Raw genomic sequence first — 11648 nt, 5'->3', positions numbered from 1 at the left:
TCACTCCCTCCTTTCGGAGATCAGTTGATGTATAAATAATGCAGTACTCTATTGCATAAGATTTTAATTTTAATATTTGCTTGAATAATAAGTTGCTGGATCCTGCCCTTAGAGATTCTGACTTATTAAGTCTGGTCTAAGGTCTGAATAAAAACATTTTTACAGCCTTCCTGAGATATGATGTGAGGATTGGGAACCATTGGAGATGACGACCTTGGAAAGGGTCTTCAGTGCGGCTGCACTGAATATTAGGTGGGCTTTTGCTGCCCTCTAGAGTCCAGTGGAGGTACTTTCATTTTAAGGAGCCTAATGATTCCAGAGTGTTGTGGGTGCTGGCCTGTGCGCGATATAGTAACAAGAATGCTCATGTGTGAAAGTGGTCGTGAATCTCTGTCCCCAGAACCTTAGAACACCTCAAGTGACACTAAGGATCTATGAGTGTTAGATGTAGCAAAAATCCTTCCAAAGGCTTTTGTGGAGAGACAACACTGGCAACCATGGAGTGTCTGTCCAGATTTTTTTTTTTTTTTAAGAAGGCTGTGTGACCCCCAGCACCTATGAGCTGATAGCCATGAGCAGTTTTGTGGAGAAATCTGATGACAGTAATTGTGGCACTGGAGCATGACAATGGGAGCAGGGTCTGCCTCAAGCAAGTTTCCTAGCAACAAATGTGCAAGGGTCCTTTACTATGCCTCGTCCCCTGTATGAACGACGCCTTTGTTAGGAACTCTGAGCCCACTGTGCTCTCCACACCGGCATCTTCTGCCCATGAGTGCCAAACCAGCAAATAAGCCCACACTATAGGGTGGTCTGGAAACATTTCGCCCTAGCACAGGGTTCCAACTCCTCAGCCCTGAGACAGAGGAGCAGCTCCTGAGAAGCCAGTGCAGAGAAATGTGCAGCCGAGGGTTCCTAGAGCATGGAGAGGTCACAGCGGCTGTGGGTCTCTGTGTAGCAAATGGTGCACCAGCAGGAGCAGGTGCAAGGTTTGCAGAGTTCATTAATTTTTGCCTGGGTAGAAGTCAGTAAAACAAAGCCACAGAAGCCTAGAGGGCAGCAGAAAGCCTCTGAAGCCAGAGCCTGTCAACTGAACGTGATAAAATACCATAGGATGCACTGGCGTAGCATGTCGGCAGTCCTAGCATTGAGCAGGAAGTGGGAGCCCATGAGTTCAAGGCTGGCTTGGGTGACATATTGAGACCCTGACTCAAGTAAAAAGTTATGCAGACTACTAACGGAAGGTTTCTAAGTGAATTTGCATATGCACAGGTCTACCCTGAAGTTCACTTAGGTTTCGTCAGCACCTTATAGATGTAGACTTGATTGTTTAATATGCCGGTGCTCTGGCTATGACCTGTCTTGAGAGATTAGGTATGTAATTTCCCACGTGTGGTATCATGCTAGATTTTTTTTCTTAAATTCAGATTTTGGAACACTTTGAGTTTCGGATTGAGGTTCGTCAACAGTAAGAGACATGGGCTGCTGTGTAGGACCTGGGCCTGCTTCTGAAGCACTGATGGTCGCCGATTACCTGAGTTGCTTTTGCCTCACCGGGACCAACATCTGACGAATAGGAGGGCGGGATTTATCTTGGCTTGCTTACGGTTTTAGTTTCTATAGTAGGGAAGCACAGCAGAGTGGGTCGGTCTGGGGTAGTGGGAACACGAGGCAGTGGCTGCTCCCGTGTGGTGGGCCAGGAAGTATAGAAAGAGACTGACCCGTATCTATAACCTGCACAGGCCTGCCCTGGTGAGCCCTCCTGAGGTCTCCAGAACCAAAACATGAACCTGTGAAAATATTCCAGATTCAAACCTGACACTGCTTTTCTCTTGACGCTTGCTAATCCATCCTTTAGTTCTCTTTTCTGTGAGCAAATACTCTCATTCCTGCGTTTTGATGTTTACAAATTCACAAGAGATGTGGAAATGGCTCGAGTCCCTTTCATGTTCAACTGTGACTTTTCCTAAATCGTCTTTAATCTAAAAATTGGTGAGAGCTATTTAAGAAAAACATTCATTGATTCCTCTATCAAATAATTTCCGGAATATTCTTCCTTGTAAGTAAGTGGTTAAAAATAAAGAAAAAAGAGTCCTCATAACCACAACTTAATTTTCTGCTACAATATACTTAGTATAAAATAAACTCACCATTTTAATAACTTTTCTTGGCATCCATGTACTTATTACATTTTTTTTGGTGCTGTGGATCAAGTCAACTCCTTACATCCGCTGGCAAAGGCTCTCCCGCCGAGTTCCGTGGCCACCTCTTAATTGTTTCTAAGTGCAAAGTTCAGAAGCGTAAAGGACACCCAAAGTTTGGTCGTCACCACTGTACACTTCCAGAACAGAAAGTGTCCAGGTTAAAACACCGTTCCACACTTTCCCAGTCCCAGGAAAGGTGGCTCTTGCTTCAGATGAGTTAATCTTGCCTTTGCAACTAGACTTTTTAAGCGTCCTGTGGACAAGCAGGCAAATCAGTCCTACCTCCCTACACTGTCTAACTCAGGGTAAGCACACGGTAAATTCCATGTCTGTTTCATGGAAGGCTGGATGCTGAAGGAAGGACCAAATGGCCTTTTCAGAGACTTTGAACCAAGACCACTCTTAATCCGAACAAGAACTTCTCACGGAAATTGCTGGAGACATACCGTCCATTACCAGGGCCATGAAGTTGACATCCATGTGTGAATCAGGGTAGGTATTGAGGTTAAATGGAGGAAATCTTGGAATGTCTAAGGGCATTAAGATTTTCATAAAACACGTTTTCAGTCAAATATTGCAATCCTGGTAGTTTCGAGCAAAGACTCACAGGTTTGTAGCCCCGGATGGAAAGTCTTGTCAATAGTCTCGAGGAGTAGGCCAGGTACCACGAGATCTGCAGCGGCAATTGTCAAGAATAGAGCCCTGGATGGGACTTTCAGGTTAGTCTCATCTGTATGCTCCTGAGGAAGGTGCTGCGTTTAACAACTTCCCACCCACCTCAAGATAGACTACATGGCCTAGGTACGTCCTCCAACTCTCAGAAATATTTAAAAGGACAGTAACTGAGCAGTGACACACACCTTTGATCCCAGCACTCGAAAGCAGAGGCAGGCAGATCTCTGCGTTCAAGGCCAGCCTGGTCTACAGAGTGAGTTCCAGGACAGCCAGGGATACACAGAAAAATCCTGTCTCAAAAATGAATGAATGAATGAATGAATGAAAACAAATAAAACAAATAAATAGCCAGAACTTTTTTCTCTCTCTTTTTTCCTCTAACCTATATCTATTTTAAACAACCCCCAACCTTTCAATCATTGCCTGGCTATCCGTCATTGCCTGACACATTAAAATTATGCTTTTAAGATTTAACAATGTAATGCTTGCCCAACCCTGTTCTATGGATTTTAGCTCTCTCCCCAGGACAGACAACTTAGTTGATCGTATTCTTCCCAGCCTTCATCTTGTTTAAGGAGCACGTAGTGTTCATAAAGACACGGCTGTCTGCAGACAGTCGCCAGACTGGAATCCACAGAGAGCAGAGCTGCTGTAGGAAGCTCTATGTACAGGGAGTAGGAAAACATGAAGGGACTGTGCCATCCGTGACCACGGCAGCTCTTATCACAGGCCCTGCCGCCCGTGTAGACAACCAGACACCCTCTTCTGAACACTGAATCGCCACAAGAGTTTATCCAAGATAGGGAAATTCTACTCCTGCTTGGTGGGCCAAGAACTCTTTGTGATGTAGTTTGGTGACCTGGGTATCTCTTCTGTGAGGAGGAGAGCCAAACTCTAGAATTCAGAGGCATTGCATTCTAACATCCGGAAGCCTAGGAGAGGGATGACTAGGGAAGTTGAATGATGTTGATCCCACCATTTATTCTGTGGGATGTGGGGTACTCGGTTTATACGTATGGATCCATCTTCATTATTGCACTGATAATTTGGCAAGTCAAAAGGAGCCACCGAGGGTTAAGGATGGGACCTACCAAGAGCTGTGCCAAGGTAGGAAAATGCTACGATCAGGCCTGAACGTGTTGTTTAGAGACCCCCCCCCCCATACACACATCTCTTGGTTACCTTACCTCTTGATTTTTCTTTTTTAATAAGGATGTCTTCATCTTGGTTGGTGGACATCGATGTCCGGTGATAGCCGAAGTCCTTTGGTCGCTAGTATTAGTCATCGATTCTCCCTGTCTCCCGAGTCCACCACAGAACCTGTCCATGAAACGGGGTGGAGGGTATAGAGTGTGGAAGAGCCTCAAAGCGAGTCAGAAATAAGAGGGGAACATGAGGTCGGGTGATGACATGGGGTGGGGGATGAAGAGATTATAGAGCTGGACTGCAGACCGTGACTGGGGGAGACTTCGGAATTTTCTATCACTCTCGACAGGAGAAAAAAATTGACGTCTCTACTTCATATTGTAATGCTTTTTGTCTTTCAAGTGTTTCCGAAGAATCAAACAAACTCCTAGCGATAGAGCGACAAGAGGTAAATCCCCATTCCTTTGGCTCCCTACTCCTGTGGGTGAGGGCTCCACAGATCTTCACCCTCTGTGATGACTGGCCCCGGAAGCCAGGCATTTCCAAGCCTTGAAGACGGTAAAATAAACAGAACTAATGTAGACTTAATGGGTGGGGAAGAGACCGGGACTATTCTGTCTTCTATCTGACCTCATGTCACCTCCATTTTTTCCACAAATCGGGCACTGGCAGGGTGTTGAAGATCACACGGAAATAGGTACAGGACAGCAAGCAATTGGTTAAGTTGTACTCAGAGCGTGTGCTCTCGGGGTTGCCAAGTCACCTGTCCTTCAACATCTTTCAGCCCCTTATAGGTTGCCCCTTCCCTTTGGCCTAACGCTGTGTCCTCCTTCTTTAGCTAAGAGAACATCTAAGGAGGAAGCTGAGAAACTGCAGAAGCTGCTCGATACCATGAAAAGGTGACCCCTGCTCTCTGTAGTCTCCCAGCTCCTAGTTTGGATGTGGTGATTGCCTGACCTGGGCAAGTGATGAGGGTGGGGGTGCCCACTAGAGAGACCATGGAGTCTGTCAGTCTGAACCGACAAGCTTGCCAGAGCAGAGGGGGTTCGTACGTCCATTTTACTCTGGGTCCTCGTAGGTCTGCAATTCAGGGTTAATTGTTGATGGCATTGCTTGTGTTGGTCCAGAGAAGAGAATAGGTTTGGCATAAAAAAGCCATTATTATTGTATCTCTTTCCAGCTTCCTCCTTTCAAGGGTAGAACTCTGGGTCTGGCTGAATCCAGCTGCTCTGTGTCATCTCCTTAAGTTTCTCTTCCCTAGGCCAGTTCTCAGGATACTCCGTCAGCCATCTTATTTCCCCCCACCTAGGATTTTTATAGAGTAGAATTGATTCATGAGCGATGTTGGGGACAGCAGCGGGGACACCCACAGTTCTTAAAACGAGGACCTCCTTTTTCACAGTTTGGATATACCGTTTACCAGGCACCAGGTTTCCTAACCCCCAAATAAAACTGATTCAGGCCTTCAGCGGTGGTGTCCTTGGTGGTTCCCCATCAGGTAATTACCTGACGCCTATCTGCTTCTCAATAAGGTTGTCAGAAAACTGACCGAAGTTCCCAGTTCTCTACGAGGGCTATACCCTCCTCCGATAGCTTGTTTGAGACCTCTCCCCAGACTCTTAGTCCAACCCACTCAACCCACTCAACTCAAGAAAATCAGAGCAGCAGACTTCAGAAGGTATAGGCCCAGGACTTGTAGGGCGAGAGAAGAAAAGCAGTCTTCATGCTGTCATTAACAGTTGTCGTTTCCCTTCCTAGCCAGGGCTGGCTCCCTCAAGAAGGAAGTGTGCGGCGGCTCCTGTGCCCAGATCCCTCTTGCTCGATCTGCAATGCCATGACTCTGGAAATCCAGCAGTTGCTGGGGGTTGAGAACAAAAAGACCTCTTCTAGTCTACTGAGGCCCTCCCGTAGCTTTTCTTGCCTGGAGGCATTGTCTCCATCAAAATCGTTGGCTGACCGGAGTTCAGAGCTCACTTACCAAGACACCAGAGACGTTTCATTATCATCCAGGTTCCCACAGTCACAAGAAACAGACCAGCAATCTACTCGGTCAGCCACTCCGTCCATTGGTGACGCTGTCCTCCAGTGTTACCATTCTGCTCCTCAGCAACAGCTGGACCCTCAAGGGTCAAAAATGACCCAGGATGCAAAAGGTCTGTCATCTTCAAGTACAGACGAACCTGGGGTTCCTGCAAACCAACAAAAGAAGAGGAAGAAAACCAAGAAACTTGCCTTGAAGAACCAAGGTCAGCAGCCTTTGAGTGCTAGACTCCTTCCTATTCCCAGCACCCAGAGCTTCCTGAACCTAAGCCAACACCCCATGCCCTCATATTCTCAGTATCTGTTGTCCCTATGTCCAAAAGGCCCCAAGGTGCCCTTGAGTACAGGAGGTTATAAATGTATGTGTGCTCACAATGTACTTCTCCTTGATCTCTGAAGGAGTGGCTCTGGGGACATCTTGTAGTGCAGCACTTCACCATTTACAAGATTTTCAAAGCCCAGAAACAACCAACAACTCTGGAAAGGATGGGCTGTCATCCCCATGACTCTAGCATTCACAGAAGGCCACTCCAAAGTAGACCACAGACCCATTCTACTCTCTCCAACTTTTAGCTTTCATTTTAGTGGCCTTAAAGGAGTGTGTGTGTGTGTGTGTGTGTGTGTGTGTGTGTGTGTGTGTGTGTGTGAAAGAGAGAGAGAGAGAGAGAGAGAGAGAGAGAGAGAGAGAGAAAGAGAGAGCCATCTCTAGTTCTCTTTCTGTAGTTTATCTTCTGCACAGTGGATTTTGAGTCTGCCTTTAGAGATCTTTCCACAAGGGGGCAGGGGGAGAATATGGGACTTTCTTAGTCACTAACTCCTTAATCTCTGCATTGCCCAAAATTTCCCACACTCCACTTAGTACTAGCTTCTACCCCATATTCTTTTTTTTTCTTTTTTTCGGAGCTGGGGACCGAACCCAGGGCCTTGCGTTTGCTAGGCAAGCACTCTACCACTGAGCTAAATCCCCAACCCCTCTTCCCCATATTCTTGAACTTGGGTGTTTCCATGGACAAACCCAGATTAATGTCCCAATTAAGGCCAAGTGTGAGGTCTTGGTGCCTGTGAACGGTGGCCTCGGTGGGGTTTGCCGCTCATCTGGAGAGCTCTGTAGGTGCAGAGAACCACAAAGTATCACTGAGCTGTGTTCCTGCCTCACCAGATCCAGGGATCTTCCTGAGTAGAAGCCATTCCAGTCCTCACGAGGGTAGCAGCCTTGCCCTGCAGTGTGCTGGGTTCTACTTCCAAGGGCAGTTGAAATGACAGGTTGATTTAGTATTGCTGGAACTGTTCCCTAAAGATCCAGCTGCTCCTGTCCCCTGCTGAGCAGAGGACCCTGTCCTGGAGCAGCACAACCCTGATCTTTAGAGAGTTTTTCTCAGCCTGAGCCCTGGTAGACCTTGAAAGGTTGATGACCTATACTGATCTACTGCGGCGAGCCCACAGTTGATTGATTAGACCACGACATTGAGGGGCTGACAGATTACACGTAGGGAGATCTGCTGGGGCACCATCCCTGCCACCATCTGAGATTTCTGAGATAAAATCACTGTCTACAGTGTTCCAGGAACTCTTGACAGCAACTTGTCTTTCCTGGAAAACAAGTCTGAGACACATAGACAGTAACCAGCCTTCTGCTTAGATCAGCCTCGCTCGATGCTGACAGGCCTTGACCAGCAGCAACGGAGTGGCCAGTTGTTGGTAGCAATGACCCTAAGCTGCCTAGGCCTTGTTTCAGGGAGCCACTGAGACACTGGGAACAAGATCTCTTTTCTACCATGGCTGCCTGCTGTTTTGTGGATCTCTCTGAACTATTACATAGGCAATCCTAGCCAATACACAACACAGAGATGGGGACTGAGTCCAGAGACTTATATATCTCCACTGTAGCTGTCTTCAGACACACATCAGAAGAGGGCATCAGATCACATTGCAGATGATTGTGAGCCAACATGTGGTTGCTGGGAATTGAACTCAGATCTTCTGGAAGAGCAGTCAGTGCTCTAAACCGCTGAACCATCTCTCCAGCCCTTTGATTCAGTCTTAATAGTGGCATATTAAGGCCTGGCCATGTGTTCCAAGTGCTAGTACAGCTTATGGAGGGACTACTCCAGGCTGAAGTACCTCCTGAGGATGTGTTCCTGGCATTCCGAAATCACTCAAATCACTTACCTTTCCAAACAAAATTTCAACCTGCAAAAGAATTCCTAGAAATACATTTGAAGAAATCTCACTGAGACAGGGAGAACGTTTTGGCCAAAGACTGTCTCCACACAGCAGGTGTTTGGGAATCTGAACAAACAAAGGAAAGTGTTGGCCTGGGTCTCTTATCCCACCAGGATCCCCATGTCCCTTAGATCTAGACTGATCTTGGAAGAGGAGTTTTCGGCTGAACTAAAGACAGTAGAGTAGAGCCAAGGGAGTCCTAGACTGAGCACAGTGTCCTAAGACTCTCCCATGGAGCTTCTGACCTCTCCCAGTCCAGTCCAGACACAATTGAGAGGCCCAGGTTCTTAGTTCGTACCTGGGGGTGAAGGGGAATAATCCAATACTAGAACCCCCAGACTCCTTAGACTGGGGTGAAACCCAGTCCTTACCTAAGCAGGGACGACAGAGGACCTAGTGGAATTCAAACCAGCCAAGAGCGCAGATGCTGAGGTCTGTGTGCCAGCAAGGAGGTTTCTAAGCAGAACCCCAGCCGCTTGCCCCTCCCATCAGCTCTTCAGGCTCTTCCTCAGGTAGAATTTTATTTTATGCAGATGAGTTGCCTTTGGGGAGTAGGGATGAGATCTCCCTCAGCAGAGCCGCCATCTCTATCCTGCATAGGGCTTTCAGTTTCCTGACAGCACTCACCAGTCTCTTCACTGGTTCCCAGAGCGTCCTTAAGGATTCCTTGGGGCCGAGTGATCAAATAAAATTATCTGCAATTCTTCCAGGCCACGCTGTAGAGGGTAAAACTAGGTAGGGCTAAGCGTTGAAGGGTCTGATGGGGAGGCTGTACTCACTAGAGTTCCACCTTTGCAGCAGCGCCCACAGAAGTTGAAACGGAAAACAAGATGACATTCTTTTCTCACTGGGTTAACCCTGAAGTGAAATGCGACAGGCAGGAGGAATCCCTTGTCTTCTCTAAGTATGACACAGGGGCCAAACCCATGACTGTAGAGCCTGAGAAGACTCACAGTCCTGTCAGAGACCAAGCAGAGGGAGCCGAGAAGAAGAAGAAGCCCGAATGTGATCTCAAAGCCAAGCCTCTCCGTGCGAAGAGGAACATTTGACTTTCCTCGACTCCTACAGTGCCTGCAGAGCTCCAGCCAACGCCCCCTCCGCCCAAGCAACCCTGGGCCCCATGGCTACTCCCACAACTGCTTTGAAACTGTCTACAATGTGTGTCAACCAGCTGGGAAATCGATGTCAGCTTTCCTCTCAGAAGGTTCTGGTTTACACAAGGAGGATAAGCATTTCAAGCAAAAAGAATTCTTAGGCTCCCAAAGTTCTGCATCCTCCCGAACAAAGGCTGTCACCCGTCATCCTGTCTACTCCCAAGCCAGTGTGCCATGATATTCTCCAAATATACTCTATACTTATAAAGCAGAGAGCTACCCGGACCTTCTTTCTGTTCTCATTGCCATATGTGATGAAGTAGGAAAGTTCTCTGTGTGGTATGGGTGCTTAACTCTGCCTTTCACTTTGATGGGTCAGCATATAGATCATAGATACATAGCCCATGGGTAAAAGGACTGTGTGGAGAAGGAAGGCCCCTTGTTTAAAGGACACTGAAGGTAGAGACGAAACTTGACTTCCCATGAAGAAATGAGCTACCTACCTTTTCCTTTAAAAATGGTCACTCTGCCTCCATGTTATCTCTCCCTCTCACAGTTTACCCGGTTAAGCCTAAGTCTCAGGGAACCCAAAGTCCACCGAGGAACCAATTCCAATGCAAACATACAAAGGTCTTTATTACGAGTTCTGTGAGCAGGGACTCTCACTGTCACAGCAGGTCAGAAGTGAGAGTCTAGGGGTATGGAGTATTTATTGTGGTTATAGCAAGCTTGAGGGGGGATTTCCATATAGATCTTCAAGTTAAAAACTGCATTTCTGGCGTAATCTGCAGGAACCGAACACAGGGGCTAACCCACCTGGCAAACAGGATGGCTAGGTTATCTATTTTCTGCGGGTAATCTACATGTACCTTGACACTGCTGTTGTAGCCTGATTGGCTGTTGCTAAGGGGAGGTTGCCATAGGATGTTTGCTCAAGTGGACTTTGTGGTCCCTGGTCAAGCCTCACACAAGGTGGAGCGTCTCAAAAGCAGAGCTGTGTGGGCTTTACAACATATTCTGCTGGCTCCGCCCAAACTAACACCTCATGTACATCATCAGAAACTCCATAACAACATATTTTGGGAGTTAGAAGGGAAGAAAAGAAGGAAGGGAGGAAGGGAAGAAAAGAAAGGAAGTGAAGAGAGAAGACAAAAATCATTGAAGAATCCAGTGAGCACAGAGCACGAGGACGCTGAAGCAAGGGCAGGAAGCACTGGGTGGATTAACCGTGTGGTAGATGGAAGGCAGGAGAGTGTAGCACCCGGAAGGCTGGGGAGGAAAACAGGTCAAGAGGAAAAATTATCAACCGGCTGAAGAGCAGCCAATCTGTCAGATGAGATGACTTGGTGCTGACCATCAGATTGAGCATGAGAAAGAGCCTTCATGATCTTGAAAAGAATAGTCAAGGAACAGGTAAGACTTGCAAAGCTAGGCAGAGGTGGTACGCATCTTTAATCACAGCACTCAGGAGGCAGAGGCAGGGAGATGTCTGAGTTCGAGGCCAGCCTGGTCTGTAAGAGTGAGTTCCAGGACAGACAGGGCTACACAGAGAAACTGTCTTGAAAAACTAATGTCATTGACCTGTTTGTTAACCTTTTGTTTCATAAAAGTACAGTTAGGCCTTTTGTTTTGTTTGAAGAAAGCTGTTGATTGCGTACCAGGGTAGGGATTCACTGCCCTCCAAGGGTGGTAGGTGTCTTTTGATTGGTTTTAAAGACAGAAAACAGTTCACTGGCAGCTGATGGCAAACCTGATCAAGAAAGACAAACTGAGAAGTGAGAGCTCGTAGGAGGAGAGAGAACGAGCACCCACCCTGAACGGCTAACACTTCGATTGGCTGGAAAGTGCACTTGGGAGGGGGTCAGGAAAGGGAAGCTTCCTTCATACATACAAGAGAGTGTGGGCAAAGACCAAGTGCTTTAAGGAAAGGGCTTTGGCTTTAAGAGGAAGAGGGCGGTCGGGGAACGGAGGCTGAAAAGTCAGATGTGATGGTTTCTGGAGGTTGCGAGTTTCTATCTTTAAAGCGTTGGAGGTAATGAGACCCTGACTGGGTCAAACAGGTGGAGCTGCAGACTACAGGTGTGATGCAGGTAGGGACTCCTGAAACCGGGGGCGGCAAGAGAGGTTTCAGAGGGAGCTCTGAATCTGTGGAGTTGGAGAAGAGCTGGGAGTGGAGACAGAGAAACAGGATATCTGTCCACTCAGCCGTTGATCGGCGAGGATGTGGAAGTGAACCAGGGATGGGAAATTGGGAAGGAGGAAGGAGAGG

The 11648-nt window shown here is 47.4% G+C and overlaps 1 protein-coding gene across 3 annotated transcripts; it reads left to right on the top strand.

The window, feature by feature from the left end:
- Nucleotides 1–524: 524 nt before the first annotated feature.
- Spata31f3 (SPATA31 subfamily F member 3) lies at nt 525–9650 on the top strand. Of its 3 annotated transcripts, none has more exons than XM_006238096.5 (5): nt 525–3983; nt 4425–4470; nt 4861–4921; nt 5781–6268; nt 9087–9650. In XM_006238096.5, the coding sequence occupies exons 1-5, from the start codon at nt 3837–3839 to the stop codon at nt 9332–9334; spliced, it is 990 nt and encodes a 329-aa protein (XP_006238158.1). In that variant the 5' UTR covers nt 525–3836; the 3' UTR covers nt 9335–9650. The 3 variants fall into 3 exon arrangements, with proteins under 3 accessions (XP_006238158.1, NP_001019514.2, XP_038966490.1); NM_001024343.2 differs by having other exon boundaries at nt 3805–3983; nt 9084–9650; XM_039110562.2 differs by lacking the exon at nt 4425–4470 and having other exon boundaries at nt 3848–3983; nt 9084–9650.
- Nucleotides 9651–11648: the final 1998 nt, after the last annotated feature.

This window comes from Rattus norvegicus, chromosome 5 (genome assembly GCF_036323735.1).
Source record: "Rattus norvegicus strain BN/NHsdMcwi chromosome 5, GRCr8, whole genome shotgun sequence".
NCBI classification, from domain to species: domain Eukaryota; kingdom Metazoa; phylum Chordata; class Mammalia; order Rodentia; family Muridae; genus Rattus; species Rattus norvegicus.
This window is presented reverse-complemented; position numbering and strand designations above follow the sequence as displayed.

Coding starts and splice junctions, on each gene's coding strand:
- Spata31f3 (NM_001024343.2), top strand. CDS start 3,837: ATGATGTTGATCCCACCATTTATTCTGTGGGATGTGGGGTACTCGGTT. Junction 4,471..4,860: donor TAGCGATAGAGCGACAAGAG/GTAAATCCCCAT, acceptor CTCCTTCTTTAG/CTAAGAGAACATCTAAGGAG. Junction 6,269..9,083: donor ACTTGCCTTGAAGAACCAAG/GTCAGCAGCCTT, acceptor CCACCTTTGCAG/CAGCGCCCACAGAAGTTGAA.